Source organism: Echinops telfairi, unplaced genomic scaffold, assembly GCF_000313985.2.
Source record: "Echinops telfairi isolate 266 unplaced genomic scaffold, ASM31398v2 ScPeMD7_5;HRSCAF=22, whole genome shotgun sequence".
Taxonomy (NCBI): Eukaryota; Metazoa; Chordata; class Mammalia; order Afrosoricida; family Tenrecidae; genus Echinops; species Echinops telfairi.
The window spans coordinates 5,316,778-5,335,356 of record NW_022103901.1 but is presented as its reverse complement, the minus strand read 5'-3'; the positions used below and the strand labels follow the sequence as shown (position 1 = coordinate 5,335,356).

Genomic DNA, 18,579 nt, shown 5'->3' with positions numbered 1-18,579 from the left:
ATTCCTTGGAATTCATCTTTTCTCTTACAAGGAGCCCTGGTGAGGTAGCAGGAATGTGTTGGGCTGCTAATTGCAGCATGGCGGGTGGGCACCACTAGTTGCTGGGGCAGGAGAAAGATGAGGTTCTCTCCTCCATGAAGAATTAGTCCTGGCAACCCCACACAGTCAGTTACCCTGGCCTGTGGGGTCACTGAGTTGGCACTGACTTGGTGAGTGTCTTCCTTAAGTCATGGGTTGCAAGTCTCCTCAGTCTGTGATGCGGGGTTGGTAACTCTGCCTTCTCTTGATCGCATGAGTAGCCATGATCTCTGGGGATACACTTTTGTCCTGCAGTCACCTCTTTCTGGTACACTCATCTCCCAGTCTCAGCCATATCCCCCTTTGTGTGGAGACCACTGCATCTGGGCTGACACCAGGGAAAGACGGGGACCCGTATAAGTAGAAGGGCGATTATTAGTACTGCTTTTTCCTGGCACTCCACTTGCCCAGGCCCATGCTGGCCGTAACTGCCTGAGCCAGCGTGGTGGGAGTCAAGCAGGGTTTGCTGAGGGAATACACAGTGACTAACAACAGTGCTTTTCCCATCACAGTATAAAGGGAAAAACACCTACTTGGAAAAGATTGATGGCTTCCGAGCTTATTACAAGCAGTGGCTGAAAGTGATGCCAGCCAAGGAAACTCCCCACCCCTGGGAGAAGTTCAGGACCAAACCCACGGGAGACCAGAGAGACCAAGGCCCAGGGACAGAGGCTGACTCAGACAGAGCCTAGACTCTGAAAGGAGGCACGAACATAGGCCTGGAGCTGGAAGGTTTTTTATGATTACAAATCACAGAAGATGCACACGAGGCCCTGCCCCTGGAGCCCCTGCTTCAGTGGATCTGGGTGGAGACGCTCCCAGGAAAGGGGCATGATGGAGGCCAATAAAATCCAAAGTCCAGGATGGAAAGGAGTCTGATTGGAGGGATCAGCCAGAGCAGCCCCGGCAGCCGCAATGAGTGCACTCGATGATCCGGCCCTGCAACAGAGATGCTATTCAGGGCCCCGTTCCCTCAAAGCTATAAACTGTTTTGGGACTCCAACCAGTTCCTCGCTCAAATAAAAATCAACAAAAGAAACTCCTACAGCAAAGCTGAGTGCAGCTCTGTCTAAAGGGGCCTGCAGCCTGCCCAGCACCACACTTAGTTTTGGAATAAAAAGTTCTGATATGTCCCCAAGGGTCATATGAAGGGGGAGGGTCTACTGGGGCTGGGGTGGGAGATGAGATAGGACTGATTCACCCTCCCAACTCTGAGGTGGCATCATCCTCCTGCCTACAGGTGAGAAAACAGCCTTTGGGGGAGGCTCAGTGATGTGCCTCAGGGTGGAGCTGAAATTGATACCCCAAAGCCCTGCGTAAGGGGCCTGACAGGGCAATCTTAGCTCCAGTGAACCGAGGTTGCAGAGAGCTAATGCCACACCAATCACATGGGGTGGGTGGGTGGTGGCTCACCACTTCAAGTTTGCTTTTGGGGACCCGGCAGATACAGTTGGTCCCAAAGTTGGTGTCTCGGGTCTGGATGCAGCGCAGGCAGCACAGGTTCTCATAGCCCTGCTTCTTCCATTTTGCGATCAGGTTTTTATCGGCGTAGCCCTCTTTGATGCAGTACTCGTAGAGCTCTGTCGGGAAGATGAGACGGCTAGTGTCACAAACCCCATCCCCTTCCTGAGAAAGCCTTCACTGCTGGGCCCACCCCTCCTCTCGTGTCAGTGCTCAGAAAAGCCATGCTGCTCTGGGCAGGGGGAGTAAGTAAGGACCCTGACTACGTGTCGCTGAAAACCAGCTGGGAAGGTCAGAAGCGAACCCCTTACCTCTGCTTATGGCTTTCCTCTTATAAAAGAGGTCAAAGATGTAGCGGGTTTTCTGGTGGTGGATCCTGAAGATGGGCCACAGGGACTCCACTTTTCTCTTTCCCTCGTGGGGCTCTGTTTCCGCTGGGGAGAAAAGGCAGGCCAGTTGTTTGGCTTGGAGAGAGTGGGGTAATAGCACTTCACAGCTGCTAGGGCGGCTATAATCAAGATAATGAACATTGACAAGGGATGACAGGATGTAGACACACTGGAACTCTGACTACTGTTGGTGGGGTCGTGAAACGGTACAGCTGCTTTGGGAAATAGCTTGGCAATTCTGCAAATTGTAGAACAGTTACCGGCAATTGTACCCCGAGGGGATGTTCCAAAAAGCTGAAAAAGAAAAGTTCACACCCACGGAATTGTACCCAGAGGGGATGTTCCAAAAAGCTGAAAAAGAAAAGTTCACACCCATGGATGAATAAATAAGATACAACCATACAAATATTTAAATAATAGTAATACACGACAATAGAAATGAATGCAGCATTGCAATATGCTACTCATGAAAGTAGCCCTGGTGGCACATAGTGGGTTATGTGTTAGGCTGCTGTTCAAACCCATCAGCCACTCCTCTGGAGAAAGACCAGGCTTTCTGCTCCTGTAAATACTTACACCATCGGATGCACCTGGGCAGTTCTACTCTGTCCTGTGAGTCAGAGTGGCTGGAAGGCAGTGAGTTGTTTGACAAGATGGAGGAGCCTTGGACTGCTAAGGCTATACAAAGAAAATAGTCCCCAAAGACTGCATTCTATGGCAAATGGCAAATCCAGACACCAGGATGACCACTGTAGGCATGCATACGGAGTGGCCATTGGTGGGGAAGTGGCTTCTCTTGGGGTTGACCACATGTTTCAAGACTGATTGTGGTTGTGGCTGCACAACTTTGAGTAGACTAAAAGAGGACTCAACCGGGCACTTCTGAAAGGTGAATTTTAAAGTATGTGATTTGCAGCTCATAAAATTACGTTAGCAAAGAATTTAGGCAAGTGATTTGAAAGTCATCTTTTTAAATTAGAAATGCCTTTAGCTAAGTGAACAGATGAAAAGAATCATGCTAAAAGAACTTCTATAACCCCCCTTGGCCTCTCTCCCATACCTATACCTACAGCAATGGACTTTTTGCAAGATAACCCCTGGCCTGTAGCATCTCACTCATCTTTAAGGGTACCTCTAGTTTCACTTCCCAGCCAAAAAGTCCTTTCTGAAACACAAAAAAAGGTAGGTCTAAATTTAGATCTGCAAAGGAAGGGCTGTAACCAGGTAACAGTGCACACCTACCTCAAGGCAATTCAACAGATGTGCTGAGTAGGACATACTGGAAATAAAGTATGAAACATATCCAAAGTAAGGTTCTCCCCCAGTCTCAAAAACAAACCCATCATCCCTTAAAGAAGGAAGAGGGTTTATTTTCAAGGGCTGGAAAAAAAATCTCTGCTACTCCAGCATTCCTAGTTCCCAAAACGACCTTGACTACTGCAGGTGTTGGGTATTGAAGTCTGAGAGAAAAAAAAAGGAGGTGGGTGGAGATGTGGCTTTGTCATTACAAATCAGCAACAAATGTTTAAAAAGAAGCTTTCAAAAGTACCTCAGGAATGATGCAGAGAACGCTGTGGATGAGGTCTCCCAAGGCAGCCTGCAACACTACCAACTGACCACAGGGGAGTGTGCAAACCCTAAATTGACACCCCCACCACCGAAAAGACACACACCACTTTGCTGAAGCCCTCTTAGTGTTCTCTCTAGTCCAGGTATTCACAGTACTACTCGGGGTTAATAAGAGGTCCCAAGTGGCACAAACCTTTTGCACCAATCTAAAGGTTAGTGGCTCCTACATGCTCAGAAGGAAGGTCTAGCGACAGACAGATTACATCCGTAAAAGCCAAGGACGGGTCTACTCTCAACATATATCACATGAGTCAGAATCAATATGACAGCAATGGATTTATTTGGTTTTTAAAAAGTGAATGGATGTGTCCATGTAGGAGCCACAAGGATACGCCCGCCACCTTTTCCAATTTCGACGTGCATTTTTGCCGGGACCCTGCCAACCCACACTCACCAACTCAACCCAACTCCCACGCTCACCTTCCCTCATCTTTTGATCCAATTCATCCAGTGTTGGTTCAATCAACTCCCAGCCATCTGGAGGAGCTTTCCGGCTTCTTTTGACTTTAGGCATTTTTATTCAAATATCTGGGGCTATGAAAAAAGAAAGGAATTGGCTCCCGAACCTCACATTCCCTGAAGCCTTTACCAGCTACCATGGGCAGTGTGAGGCAGTGGCTACAGAAAGGGCCCAGTATCCCAAACCTTGATGTTTAATTCTTGGCTCAGCTACTTTCCCATTGCTGTGGCCTAAAATCCCTAAACCTCGGTTTCCACATCTGTTAAATTGGCAATAAAAGAACTTAACGTTTTGAAGTCACTGTGAAGATTAAAATCATAATTTTATGTAAAATGTCTGGTGTCCAGGGAATACTTAAATGTTTGCTGTTAACCTTAATACCAACTACAAACCTGGCCCTGTGTTAGACGACATCGACAGGGCTTCTGTCCCTGAGGTGACAATCTAGCAGGTGACACAGCCAGTTCAAAGGGTAATTACAATGCAGTATGAGGAGGACTAGGACTAGGGGCGCTAGGAGGATGAGTATTAAAACTAAAGCACCTTAGAAACTGCTGGCCAAGGGCGTGATTGGCAGACCTCTGGATTCTCTGTTAAAAGCTTGGGTTCTAGTCCAGCTCACTGGGTGACTCAGAAGGTTACTTTCCCTCTCTGGTCCTCAGTTTCCTCATCTGTAAAAAGAGGACACATCAGCTGACTGCTGTACTTTTTAGATCTAACAAACATGCCACCAGCCCATGCAATGAGGCAGTCCAAATCTTAATAACAAAGTGCTTTTCAAATCACATTACATTTCCCTGCAGGTAAAGAAAATGTTGGCCAATTATCTTTCATCTTTAAGCATAACAGATTCATCACCCCCTAATTTATCCACTTCCTTCGGAAAGGTGATGGAGTTTACAGCCTCCTCTGACACTCTCTCCAGAGCAACCTTACCAGCGAGGCCTTAAACACCGAGGTAAAGTCAGGGTCGCATAGCGGCACACTGAGGTTACAGAAAAGCTACAGCCACTGAAAAAGGTCCCTTTTTCTATTACTCGGGGATCCTGGCCCAGGCTGGGAGTCGGTAGAGACCTCCCGAGGGTGGCAACAGGTGCGATGTAACCAGGTCAAAAAGGGCGAGGTGGCGGGCAGCCTAGTCCCTTAGAGATGCTCGCGGGCGGGCGGGCGGGCAGACGAGAAAGGCGCTCAGAAAGCGAGCGCGAGGACGTCACAACCGGGACTCCAGGGAAGACTCAGGAGGATGGCACTGGAAGCGGGCTTAGAACAAGCAAAATGTCGACAAAACAAATCTCAGGCCGAGAAAACCTCTTGAAAACCCTACTCGAAAACCTCAGCTCGGCCATCCCCTCAGCGAAATAAAGGCGAGGTCTTCTCCCAGGCTCACCCTCGGGGTTCTCGTCGCAACGGCCCGACCTCATCCCCGTGCAGATCGCCTCTGAGACCTCCAACCTCTGACCCAAACCGTTACCACAGCAGCCACACACTTACCCCAAACTCCGTTTCCTTCGACCGCCGCCACTCTACCGACTTCTCCACTAATGACAGACTACTGACGACTACACTACTCCACTGACTTCTCACGGGCCTTTTCAGGTGAGGTCCTCGCGGAACCCCTCCCCTAGCTGAGCGGAAGTTGCGTCATTCTGGGTGTCCACAGAGCTGCCTGCGGAGAATTCCGTAACCGCTGTTATCCTGGGCCCTCACTTCTAGGAAGGGTATGTCCTTTTAGTAAGGACACGTATTGTCCCTGGAAAAGTGACTGAAGGCACTGTGGGCCGGACAGCGCACGGGCGCTCCTAGATTCAGGCGGCACGCGGGACAGTCTCTAGCTGAGGGCCTCTGAGGGTTTCGTTCCTCGCGGCAGCGGCGGCGGCGGTAGCGGCGGCGCGCCGAGAGCGCTTGGCCGGGCGGAAAGAGTCGAGCCCGAGGAACTTCCGGTTCCGGTGTCAGTTCGAGGCGCCGCCGCAGGAGCCGCCGGAGCCGCGATGCCTAAAGGAGGTGAGGGGCGGGCGCGCGTGGACTGAGGGCTTCGGGGGAGCCGCCCGGGTCCCACTCCCGTTGTCCCCTCAGCCCGCGGGCACCTCGGAGGCTGGCGCAGAGGGCGGGCGTCTGCGCCGGCTGAGGGCCAGGGCAGGGCCTCGACGCCCAATTGTCCCGGTGGTGATACCGAGAGCCGTAGTGGCGCGGAGCCACTTCGCGGGTCTGAGAGAGCCTTCGGCGCTTGTTCTCCCCGACGTGGAAGGCAGGATCCGGAGCGCGTTTCCCCAGGCCGGGGAGGTGGGGGCGGGGGGGGGCGAAACGGGACGAGACGACTCCTCTCAGGTTTCCTCCCACCTCGAGGCTGGGTGAGGACTGAGTCACCGCGTCCCGTGTCTGATCGCCCTCCTGCCTCGCTCGTAAAACGTGGACAGAGCCGCAATCCGATGCGCCTTTGCGGGATGCTCCTGGGCCCGGCCAACTCCACGTGTGTCTTGGACCAGTCGCTGAGCCCTCCTGGGCAGTAGGGGAGTGCCGTCGCCAGGGTTCCACCGTGACCCCTCACTGCCTATGTTTGGGAACGGAGCCGTGGGGCATATGTTGTATACTGTCCTCTGTCCCCTGAGACTCGACCCGTGTTTGAATCCCAGCGGGGTTACTGGCCAACTTGGCGAGGGGGGGGGCGAAGGTGGTCTTGAACACAGCTCGTTTTCTTCGCAGAAACACTGAGTTCATGATTAGGCTGCGTTCAGGGGTGGGGTGGGTGTCTGAAAATGGTCGTGGGTGCTTGGCTGGCTGCTGGCGGGGAGCAGATGTTTGCTGTTTCGTGGCAGCTCAGGTGTCAGCTTGGTGGAAAGGCACTGGGCATGCTCGGTCCAGGAACATCTACCTGGGCCTTTCTCACACACCCAGATGGGTCTCTGGCACTGCTCCCAGGGACATGGAGGCTTACAGCTCCCCACTTAACCCAGATTACTGTTTAATGGGTAATTTGGGCAGAGACTGGGAAGTGCCATTGCAAACATTATAATAGGAATCCCTGGCTAGATGGATGCTTTGGTCTTTTGTCTTGTAAAAAGCTTTGCGTCTTCTTAGATATTGTCATGGTGACCCCATATGACAGAGTAGAACTGCCCCAGAAGGGTTTTCTGGGTAAATGGCCAGCCCTAGAGTCATTGACTAGGTTTGAATCACCAGCCTTTGGGTTAATAGTGACCCTCAAAGGCATTATAAAGAAGCCTACAAGTCACCAAACACCTTGGACCCACTCGTTTCCATTGTGCTAACAGGGCAGCGTTTGTAGAAAGCTTGCAGAACCGCTAGGGATGATCCCAATTAAGGGCCTTATCACACAACCTGGCAGCAAGAAGGGAGCCCACAGGAACCAGCTTTGAGGAGTTACAATTGCCAGGGAGCATGACGAGGGGGAGTGAGGGTTTTGGTGTTCTAGGCTGTGAATTTGTGCTCTCACAATAGGACTTCCACTAGCGTAGACTGACACACCCCTGGGAGGCCAGGTAGTCATTAAAAATGGGTGCTGTGTTCTGCAGTAGTCCAATTAGGGCTCTGCAGCTGCTCTTGAATGCAGGAGACGCCAGTGTCTCCACTACTGTCCCTGGAGGCTCCAGAAGCCAAGGCCATCTAATTACAGATTTTGGCACTGGGAACAGGAGCTCTGGTAATGTAGTGAATTATGAGTTGGGCTGCTAACTGCAAGGTCAGCAGTTCCAAACTACCAGTTACTCTGCTGGAGAAAGATGAGGCTTTCTACTTGTGTAAAGAGGTATTGTTTCAGACACCTACAGGTGCTGTTCTGCTCTGTCCTATAAGTCAAAATTGACCTAGTGGCAGTGAGTTTGGTTTGGTATTTGGTTCTGCTCTGAGGAGGAACTCCCTGGGAGTCAGCAGTGTCTCAGTGTCCAGAAGAGAGCTTATGGGGGTAGTGAGGTCACAGTTCCTCCAGCATCCTTTGGGGCCCACCAAGAGCATACCACCCTACTCAAGTAGGTTAGGCTATAGCTTCTAGTCTCTATTTTTTAATGTTTAGACCAGTATTTCCCAAAATGAGTGGTATCACCGCTGGGGGCCGCTGGACTGGTAGGGAAGGAAGTGCTGCAAAAGCAGATACTGCCTATACGTTTTACCCTGGATTATGGATTATAGTGTAAGCTTTTTATTGCTAAGGGGCACTGGGTAATTATTTTCAGAAGAGGGGTCGGTAGGCCAAATAAGTTTGGGAACCTCTGGTTAGAGGTAGTTCTGGCTGCCATCTCATCAGCCCCTGGTACCTGGTGACCCCACACACAGTAGAAGGAAACTCTACCTGGTCTTGCGCAATGTCCAGGGTCAAACCATTATGATCTATAGGGTTTTCACTGGCTGAATTTTTTGAAGCAGATCGCCAGCCCTTCCTTTCTAGTCTGCCTTAAGCTGCAAGCACCACTGAAACCCGCTGAGCGTTGTAGCAGCGTGCACGCCTCCATAAATAAACGGATGCTTGCTGCATATGGCACTGGCCAGGAATTCCACCTCTCACTGCCATCAGGTTGATTACAACTCATAACAACACTATAGAACAGAGTAGAATTGCCTTTTGTTACATTTCATGACACCTGCAGTGGATCAGTTATGGGGCCAGTGATGTACCCTCCCCTACCCCATTCATTAGAAAAACAATCATTAAAAATGATGCTTAATCTTCATGGTGCTTATCCAGTGCCAGGCACTGTCCTATCAACTATACCCAAATTAACTAGTCTGTTGGCATGACAGCCCTGAGAGGGAGAGGTCCAAGTGGGAAATTGAGAACTTTAGAGGTTAAGAACTCTGCCTGAGGCTGCAAACCTAGGAAGCAGGAGAGCAGGGCTTTGTGCCCTTGATTGGACTCCCAGCTCCTTGCTGCCCCTTTCTGCCTTGATCTCAGTCTCTGACCTGTAAGACAGGCAGGGGCAGCAGTGGCTCCTGCACCCTGTGTTGGATTCAGAATGTGCCCATGACGTGGACAGAGAAAGCATGGCACTAATCTCATTGACTGCATCAGCACCCATTCTCTCAGGGTTTTGCTGGTCGGCTCTGTGCTGTGCTGTGCTCCGCTCCCTCCCCATCATTTGGAGGCACAACAGAGATAAATAGCTTGCTGGAGGCCCGACCGACACAGACTTTATGCTTCATCTCCCCGCAAGACATTCCAGTTGACAAGCCACATGGAGTTTTGTAGATGGTAGCCAGAGTCATGGAGCTGGAGGAGCCATGTGGAGACCCACGCCAACACTAAGATGCTTTCACCACCACTGGATCCACAAGACTTTCCACCCACTGGCCTGTGATCTTCCTGCACTCAGTGCCATTGCATGTGCTGCATGAGTCTGAAGAGAAATTTATAGACCAGTGTTAAACACATGGGCTAATACTGGACTTACGGACTTGAACTGAACTGGGCTGGGATGTTTTCTTAATATACAATTACCATACTCTTTTGTATAAAGCTCTCTTATACACATGTGAGTGCCCATGAATTTGTTTCTTTAATTAACTCAGACTAACACACTATGGTACCTTGGGACTGGGGTACTAGAGAAACAAATTGTGAAGATGGAGAGTGGATGCTTGTGTGACCTCTACCTCAAGGTAGTTTTTCATTGGGTAGCCAGAGGTCAGACAATGGCAGTGTAGTGTACGGGTTGTTTTCTGGAAAGAATATAGGAAGTTAAAATTTTGATTATTTTCTTTGGTTATTCCTGTTTGAAATAGTGAAAATGAATGTGACTAATGTATATTTTGGGCCCAGAGAGCGAAATCGTCCCTTAAACGTTTTCTCTGAAACTATGCTGCTTAGTCAAAATGGCTGACAGAAAATGTAGTCAGAGGCCTAATCCCATGTTTTGTATCAGTAGAATAGATAATGATTAAGATAGGGAGATAAGGATTGTACTTGACTGCCTTAAGAATTGAGTTTAGGATCTGCTTCTACTTTGTTTATACTGATTTCTGCTTATTGTTGATGTAGTGATTGATAAAAATGGTTATTGGGAAATATGAAAATAGAAAGTGTATAAGCCCACTTGTCTTCAGACATTAAAATTGGAATTTTAAATGGGTTTAGGACTCGCCTTCAAAGAAGACTCTGAAAAGGATAAGCCCCACCCAAAGTCTTGAGTGCCTAATACAGTACATTCGAAGGTGAAGAGTCTTGCCTAGGGGGCTGTTAACATTGAGGGGGGCGAGGCAGGAACTCTTGGGATTTTTAAATTTTGAACTTGTGATTTGTGCTTGAGACTGGAAAATTGTGGAGCCATAAGAAACTAATCCTTTTCAGGACTGAATGTTAAAGGGTGCATGTGGGCAGGCTGAAATGTTGCTAAGTGACCATGTGGATCCACTCTACTTGTTGAGTGGAAGTGAGAGAAACGTAGCAATAAAGAGAGGGGTTGAGCCTGGCCACTGACACCCGTGGACCTGGTTCACAGGGACTGGAGGAGAAGAGAGTGGGTTGACTAGTCTGAAGCTCATGACCTAGCCCAAGAGGGCTAGAGTTGTTGAGAATTTGTGATGGGCCCCATGGTCTAAAGGCAAGGCAGCCAATGGGCATCCTGGGGAGGCTAAGTGAGGCAGCCCACATTGAGTTGACCAGAACACGACCAAATAAAGAGAAGATACTTGAGCCTGTGAACTGGTGCATGTTGCTGCTGACTTTATGGATGGCCTGTCCTCATTTGACTTTGCTTATGGATGCGAAATTCACAAGGTTCCACCTGGGATGAAGATTCTTCAAATCAAAGAATATGATTGTCTCCTCAGAGCACTGGGCTAATGTAAGTGGGCAGCATAGAAATTGGATACCCAAAATGGAACAGATAAAGGCATGAAGTGGCTGGCTTACGAACTTTTATAAGTGGGGGAATATATTCATAGGAATATGTTGTAGGTATTTACATAAGTATAGAGTACTTTTGTTCACTTACAGAATGTGGTGTTTAAATAAGGGTGGCACATTTTAAAATTACATGCATTTTAGTTTTATCCTGTTAGGTACAGATGTGATTGTATTATTGCTTGTTTGAAAATTATATATATGGCTAAAGAGTTGTGGGAAAGTGTCAGGTTGACAAGGGGTGGTCTGTGGTAGTTATATAATCTGGGGTCAATTTGAGACTATTACGAGCGAAGGGGTAGAGTTTAGCCTGTCAATCAGATTGCAATTTGATTACCTCGTTTGGAGGTACAATGGAGATAAATAGCTTGCTGGAGGCCAGACCGGCACAGATTCGCTCTGCTTCATCTCCCTGCAAGACATTCCTGTTGAAAAGCCACAGGGAGATATGTTGATGATAGCAACCCAAGCCTTGGAGCTCGAGGAGCCACGTAGAGACTCAACTAGTACTGGAGACTCAACTAGTACTGAGATGCTTCCACTGCCACTGGATTCATAAGACTTTCCACCCACTGTCCTGTGATCTTCCTGCATTCAGTGCTATTGCATATGCTGCGTGAGTGAAGAGGAATTTATAGACCAGTATCAGACACCTGGACTAATATTGGACATACAATTACTTTTTTATATAAAGCTCTCTTTTAATGAGTGTGAATTGTTTCTCTAGTCAACCCACACTAACACACTCGTGTTGTCCCTTCAGGCCCTATTTGTGGGGCTGTGTGTCCCACATACACTCTGGTCGTACATTAGGGCTGTCATCCATTGTGCTTGTATCCTTTTGTACATGGGGGTAGTATTGGGAGGGGGAGGTAAGGAGAGCAATCCCCATAGACCACCGTCTTCTGGAGGTCATAGAGCTGCCCCCTCCTAAAATGCTGATTCTTTTGCAGGGAGAAAGGGTGGCCATAAGGGCCGGGCAAGGCAGTACACGAGCCCTGAGGAGATCGACGCTCAGCTCCAGGCCGAGAAACAGAAGGCCAGGGTGAGTCCATGGCTGTCTACATCCCACCAATGGCCCAGGGTGGCTCTATCTCTAGCTCCCAGAAGACCAGGCAAGGACCACCCCTCTTAGGGTCAGGGAACCCAGAACCTCTAACACCAGGTCAAGAGCTACCTCTGATTGTACTAATTACAAAGAAGCATGTCACTGGGCTAATGTAAGTGTTCCTAATACTCTGTTCCCACCATTGTCAGGCCACAGGATGCACAAAAATGGTATGATAGAGGAGTCTGACCACTAGCTTCATAAGAAGGCATGAGAGTCTAGGCCAGCAGCCCAAGGCTAATACCTCTGAGAGGGAGGTCAGACATGCCTTCTTCCCCCACGACCCTTTTAGCAGTTCTAAGGCCAGACACTATTTCTCTGAGTTCCGTCGTTTGTTGCCATGGCCACACAAAAGTCACAGCGTATTTAGGATTATGAGGTCAGGGAAGTAAGAGTACAGTTCAAAGTCAGGAATCAACCAGGATACAGTTCTGTGGCCAAGACAGCTTCTCAGCAGTGCCCACAGGTAGGCCCCTTCCTGACCCTTAGCCTGTCTCTTGGCTCAGCCAGTCTCTACCCTGCTTAGGCAAACGTTGCAACGCTCTTCGGCTCCACTGCGAAGTGCCCAGAGGCACCCTACTCAGCCAGTGAACCTCCTGCCTGGTTAGGCAAACCTGGCTAATAAGTGAACCCCATTCCGCCAGCACATTTTCAGCTCAAAGTTCCTAAATCTTCTCACTTTGCTCTGTGGGTCACGAGTTGGGGGACATAGTTCTACCCTGTGCCTGGGGGCACCCACTACCCTAGCAAGTCTCTACTAGAAGGTACTCCAGTTTCTTGCTCAGTGGGCCGATGCCCATTATTTGTATGGTTGGGATCCATAACTGCCTGGGTAAGGGCCAGCTGGGTGGCAGAATGCTTATGTCCCAGACACCCAGAGAAAGGAGAGGCCACATCTCCTTGGTGGTTGGGAGGGCCTTAAGGATAAGGAGAGATGGGAGGCTTCTGGGGGAGGCAAGGAAGGTGGAGGGAAAGGGCCCGTCACAGGTGTCCACGAGGGCAGGTGGGGGTGGCCGGGCCACTGGCCGTGTGAGTGGGAAGGAGGGCTCATCCAGGAAAGCCTGTGTATCTTGGCACCTAGACTCCAGGAAGGGAATGGGCAGGTCACAGGAGCAGGCTGAGTTCTGCCATCCTTGGTCGTGGGCCGGCTGGCTGTGTCCAGTGCTGGGTGCTGAGTGAGCCACCTCAGCCCTAATCTGATCCCAGCCTTCCACAGTCGAAGGGTGGCAGTGGGGGAAGGGTCACAGTCTCGTGGGTTTCTTTTGCATTTTTGATTCTGCAGGTTGTGCATTTCTGAAACAGGAAGAAGAGGAACAAGAAGAGAGTGGAGATGGGGCTGCCAGTGACCCCAAAAAAGAGAAGAAATCTCTGGACTCGGACGAGAGTGAGGATGATGATGATGACTACCAGGTACTGAGACTTTGTCCATGGATGTCTCTTAAGGATGTGGTTGGCACCAGGCGTGACAAGGTCCTTGCTTCTAACAAATGGCCAGTAAACTTTCAGTAGTGTTGAGTGTTCTGCGGGAGCTGGGCTGTGATGTGCTTGGAGAAACGCTGGTGGGGTGAAGGGGTGCCGTTTAAGCTTTGATCTGAAAGACAAGGAAGGGGGGGACAGTGGGGTTCGGGGGAGTGTGTGAGGGGCTGTGGCCTAGTGGGTGAGGAGGAGAGTAGTGCAGGTGCAGGAAAAGAGGTTGGTGGGACCATTCCTGCAGGTGAAGTGAGAGGGAGGGCCTGGTTTTCATGTAATGTTTGCTTAATAATACTGTGTTTCCAGTGAAGGTTTATACAGCTGTGTAGGTTCCTGTTCAGTTTCTACACCAGCTGGTCAGCAGTGGTTACAGACTTGTTCTGTGAATAATGGGCGTCAGGGAACCTATGTGCAAGGGGCACCCACATAAAACACGAGTTCTTGGTGGAATTTGTGGTCCATGTGTCACAGTGTGTGTGAGTTCTTGTTCTTCGCTTTCGTCACCTGGTTTCCCTGCCTCTCTCTACATTTTCATCTGTTTTAAAGTCACAATTGACCAGTGATTTGAAAAAAGGTCGCCATTAGGCTTCTCTGTGACGAGTGGTAGGCAGAGTGCACTGGCCTGAGCAGACAGGGCTTAGTGGCTGGCACAAGGGAGGTGGCCGTGGCAGTGGAGGTGAGTGGACAGGTTCAAGCCATATTTTAGGGGTAGGCTTGTTGGGGTTTTCTGGGAAAGGTGTGAGGTTTGGTAGAAGAGGAATTGGGAGGAGGGCCTGGACAGGGCCAGGTTTGCAGCACTGACTGGTTGGCATAGTGGTGGAAGCACAGAGCTGGGTGCCCAGATGCGCTGTAGAGTGGTCAGGTTGACGGGCCTGTGTGGGAGTGTCACCCTGGATGCTTAGAAGGGACAGCCAGGGCTGGAAGGAAACTTTGAACAAATGTGCTAACCTCAAGAAAGTGTGTGGTCTTGCTCTCTCTTGAACTGGGGAGGTGGGTGATACTGCCTTCAGGTTCTTGGGCCTCTGGAAACCCATGTAGGCTCTGAGATTGGATGGCCCTCTCTAGCCAGCAGTTCTCATCCTGTGGGTCGAGACCCCTTTGGGGGGGGGGTGTCGAATGACCCTTTCACAGGGGTCACCCAATTCATGACAGTGATGAAGTAGCAGTGAAAATAATTTTATGATTTGGGGGTCCCCACATGAGGAATTGCATTAAAAGGTCATGGCATTAGGAAGGTAGTTGAGAACTACTGCTCTAGCCACTTCCTCTGCTCCTATCAGCCAAAATGGGTAGGGTTGGGATGGGCCGTGAGGGCACATGCCCTTGGCCTGGCATTCATTGTGTGCTTGGCTGTAGGCACAGGGTTTGGGGGGTGGGGGTGCCCTAGTCTGAGCTTATGAACCTGGCTTGGGTTCCCCTTGGGCAGGCTAGGCATTTCTGAACCACCTCTACCCTCTCTGACTCTGGGATCCTAGGCGGGTCCCCCCACCCCCCCCCCATCACACACAGTGTGCACTTTGGAGTCCCAGCACCTCCTGAGTGCTGTCCCACAGGCAGGAAGCAGAAGTGTGGGGTAGGGGTGGGGAGTGACCCAGGAGGGGGGGTGTCTCTGCAAAACCTAACCTCCAACGGCAGCATCTCGTCCCCATCCTAGCAAAAGCGAAAAGGCGTCGAAGGGCTCATCGACATCGAGAACCCCAACCGGGTGGCACAGACAACCAAAAAAGTCACGCAGCTGGATCTGGATGGGCCCAAGGAGCTTTCCAGGAGAGAACGGTAACTTGGGGGGCCGGCCCTCTGCCCAGGACCCTGCTGTGGGGCCTGCTTGTCCCATCCCCACTGCCCTGAGGAGCTTCCTTCCCCAGCAGAACGTGAGCTTGAGCATTGCTCTTGACCCAGCTGCTCCCTTCCTAAGCAGCCCGCCGCTGCCTGGGCTGATTGGTCCTGACTGGCAGCCCCCTGCACTTTGTGGCCACAGGGACAGGGCTCTGTGAGGCCTCTTGAGTCCATGCAAAGGCAGGGCTGATGTCTTGCCAGTGCTTGTGTGAGGCTGAGGCCAAGAATTGAGCGCTGTTTGAGGTTTGTTCCCCAACATGTAGTGTCCTGACCTCTTGACCTGGGACCTCGGGTGATTGTTGGTGTGGGTCCTTGGGAAGAGCAGCCAGCTTCCCCTTCTTTCTTTGAGGACTGCTAGGATTTACCCCACATCCCAGCTGGGCTGCTGTGGCACCCAGGGTTGTCTGGAGAACTGTCTATGGACCTTCTGGTAGCTTCTCTCTTGGGCTGAAACTCAGCCTGGACTGGTGCTGGCCTTCCCCACACAGAAGAGCTTTATCGGCCACTGTCAGGGACACATCACTGCCCTGAGGGCGTCTCATTGTCCTCCCCAGTGAGGAGTGGTCCTTTGTACCTTCAGGCAGCCTGGTGTAGAGCTCTGGGGGCCTGGCTCAGCGGTACCCAACTCTCGACACCCCCCACCCCATTAGTGAATCTTCTGGGCAGGTGGGTGCTGTCTTATCTGTGGCACTCTCAGATGACATCTGCCTTATCCATGCCTTGGTAGCTGGGGTCTCCTCTCCCAGCCAGGCTCAAGAGCCTGGTTTCTTGTTTTGCCTGAGCCCTTGGAGGCTACTGTGTGGCTAGCTTCCCCCTGCCCCCTTTCCCCCCAGCCTTGGCTTTTCAGAGTCTGAGTAGTGGGCCTTCTAGCCTCATACCCCATAAGTCACCTTCACCCAGGATTCCACTTCCCTCACCCCAGTGGCCAGTGGTTTGATCAGCAACAGAGTCACCCTGGCCCAGTCCAGCCTTTGTCCCCTATTCCACCCCACCCCCACCTCTCCCCGCCCTTGCCAAGAGCCAGCCTCTGGGCTGTCTGAGCTGCTCTGGCTGATAAAGGGTCTGCCTCTATGACTGTTTTTACAAAGGCAGACTGCTTCATCTTTCTCCTACAGAACTGCTGGTGGGTTCGAAACACCGACCTTTCAGTTAACACCCTACAGGTCCCTTGACCTGCAATTGGGTGTCTTGTTTTTCTCCTTGCCTGTGGCCTGGAGCTGCTTATTCCTCTCTCCTTCCCTTGGCCTTCATCTTTTTGGCATCACCCTGGATACAGCTCACTGTCTTGGTCCTAGTCAGGAAGACCCTGAGTGGTGTCCCCCTAGCCAGAGCTTGTCCTTAAATAGGCTGGGGCTCTGAAAGCCATCACAGGGTCCAGCTCCCTATCCTCTGCACACACCACGTGCCCCTCACAGCCCCTCCTCTTAGGCACGACTGCTAGCAGGGCTGGGCTTGCCACTGCTTGTTTGGGTGGTGGTGGGGCAGCACAGGAGCCAGGGCCCCTCCCCACTTTGGCACTAAGCCTGAGTCCTTGACCTTTGTCCTGGCTCTTATGCCCCACCCCGAGACATGGCAAAGCTGTTCCCCACAACATTGTCCATCCCCCTGACCCCCAGAGAAGAGATTGAGAAGCAGAAAGCAAAAGAGCGTTACATGAAGATGCACATGGCAGGAAAGACAGAGCGGGCCAAGGCTGACCTGGCCCGGCTGGCCATCATCCGGAAGCAGCGTGAGGAGGCAGCCCGGAAAAAGGAGGAAGAGCGGAAAGGTAGGTCTCAAGTGTTGTTCCACTCCTTCTCTGGTGGCTTGTGACCTTAGAGATGTTTGGGTTCCCCAATGTCCAGGGGGTACGCTTTCCCTGTAGGCCAGGGGAAGGGTTAGGGCATCCTTTCCACACGTAGAGCTGGGAACCCTGGGAGCTCCTGCTCGCCTGCCTCCTATCACCGGGGTGACAGGACACTGAGGCCCAGAAACAGCTCTGTGCTGTCCACCTGGAGGTGTCGGCCTGCTCCGCTCCATTAGTGTGGCCTCACTGGCCCCAGCAGGAGAGGATGTCACATGTGGTGCACCTCAGAGGATAGAGCCCCAGGGAGAGGTTAGGACGATGGGGTTGTGTGCCAAGGAGGGGGCAATGAAGAAATGCTGTTTGTCCAGTGGCTAGGGCCGGAGGGGGCAGCGGCCGGTACATTTGTACAGCACCAGGTATGTGGACAAAGCCACAGTTGGGGACACCTGTGGTCTTGTTCCTTGTGCTCGCTGAGGCGGCTATTGGCAGACTTAGCAGACTAAGGGGGTCCTGGTGGTACAGTGGTTAAGTGCTGAGCTGCCTGCCTTTCCTTGGCAGACAGATGTCACCATCTGCTTTCACCAAGATTGGAGCCGGCTTTGGGACCCCCTACAGGGTGGTCTACTCCATCCTACAGGGTCTTTGAGTGTTAGGGTGGATTTGATCCACTGCAGGCGGTGCTGTGGTTCTGAGTGGCTGCTGTTAACTCTCCTCTTCCCCTCAGCGAAAGACGATGCGACTTTGTCGGGAAAACGAATGCAGTCGCTGTCCCTCAACAAGTAAAGGTGGCTGTGGGGAGAGGAGATCCGGGGCCAGCCAGCAGCCAGGACCTCATTGTGCGGCCTGCCCTGTGCCCCGGTGCCGCTGCTGCAGCCCCTCACGGCTAGGAGTCCCCAGTGGACGGGGCCTCTTCTTCATCTTGGCACAGAAATTGTTTGGGGGGATGGTGGGAGGGCTGGGCGGGAGCGGCTGCTATCTTCCAGACAGAAAGATGCAGGGAAGCATTGCTATGTAGCCATTGGAATGTTTTGGGGAGTTCAGAGCCTGGGGGAGGGGGTCACAGCTAGGTGGGGTCCAAGGAGCTTTTATTCCTAGGTAGATTGCACGGGAGGCAGCTGTGCTTAGGGCACTCCTACCAGTTTGTGACAGTCAACCCCAGACTGCCGCCTGGGTGCTTGCTCACAAGAAGAGGCTGTCCTCTGAGGCCTGAGGGTCCTGGCTCCTCCCTGGCCAGTGTTCCAACAGGCCTTTCCCCCACCCTGCCCTGCCTCGCCCCTTGCCCACCGGCCAGGATCCACTTTTAACCTGACCCCTCCATCATTTCAAGGAACCTGTTTACTGTGTGTCACCCAGGGGAGACAAGCTCCGAAAATCCAACTTGTGTATCTGGCCGATTAAACTTGACATTATCTTAACCTTCGCTTCATGTTTGTTGTTGGGCCCTGCAGAGGCTGCAGCCGCTCTCACGCAGGGTCCCCTTCTTAAGCTTCTAGGCACGTACCCAGCTTGGGT

General features: G+C 51.5%; 3 protein-coding genes across 4 annotated transcripts in view; 2 read left to right on the top strand and 1 right to left on the bottom strand.

The window, feature by feature from the left end:
* Nucleotides 1–770, top strand: part of PTCD1 (pentatricopeptide repeat domain 1) — a 12,071-nt gene extending 11,301 nt beyond the window's left edge. The window contains exon 8 of the mRNA XM_045284509.1: nucleotides 591–770. Coding sequence (XP_045140444.1) covers nucleotides 591–770 — 180 coding nt within the window. The remainder of the gene's footprint in view (nucleotides 1–590) is intronic.
* A 28-nt stretch (nucleotides 771–798) lies between these two features.
* Nucleotides 799–5,639, bottom strand: BUD31 (BUD31 homolog). 2 transcript variants are annotated; one of them, XM_045285161.1, is made up of 6 exons: nucleotides 5,509–5,639; nucleotides 4,561–4,688; nucleotides 3,978–4,091; nucleotides 1,851–1,973; nucleotides 1,492–1,658; nucleotides 799–1,017 (listed from the first exon to the last, which is right to left on the bottom strand). In XM_045285161.1, exons 3-6 carry the CDS (start codon nucleotides 4,069–4,071, stop codon nucleotides 967–969), a joined length of 435 nt encoding a protein of 144 aa, XP_045141096.1. In that variant the 5' UTR covers nucleotides 4,072–4,091; nucleotides 4,561–4,688; nucleotides 5,509–5,639; the 3' UTR covers nucleotides 799–966. The 2 variants fall into 2 exon arrangements, with proteins under 2 accessions (XP_045141096.1, XP_004705619.1); XM_004705562.2 differs by lacking the exon at nucleotides 4,561–4,688.
* Nucleotides 5,640–5,930: 291 nt separating this feature from the next.
* PDAP1 (PDGFA associated protein 1) lies at nucleotides 5,931–18,482 on the top strand. The gene is made up of 6 exons (XM_004705561.2): nucleotides 5,931–6,018; nucleotides 11,821–11,912; nucleotides 13,278–13,385; nucleotides 15,100–15,221; nucleotides 16,898–17,049; nucleotides 17,792–18,482. Exons 1-6 carry the CDS (start codon nucleotides 6,006–6,008, stop codon nucleotides 17,848–17,850), a joined length of 546 nt encoding a protein of 181 aa, XP_004705618.1. The 5' UTR covers nucleotides 5,931–6,005; the 3' UTR covers nucleotides 17,851–18,482.
* Nucleotides 18,483–18,579: the final 97 nt, after the last annotated feature.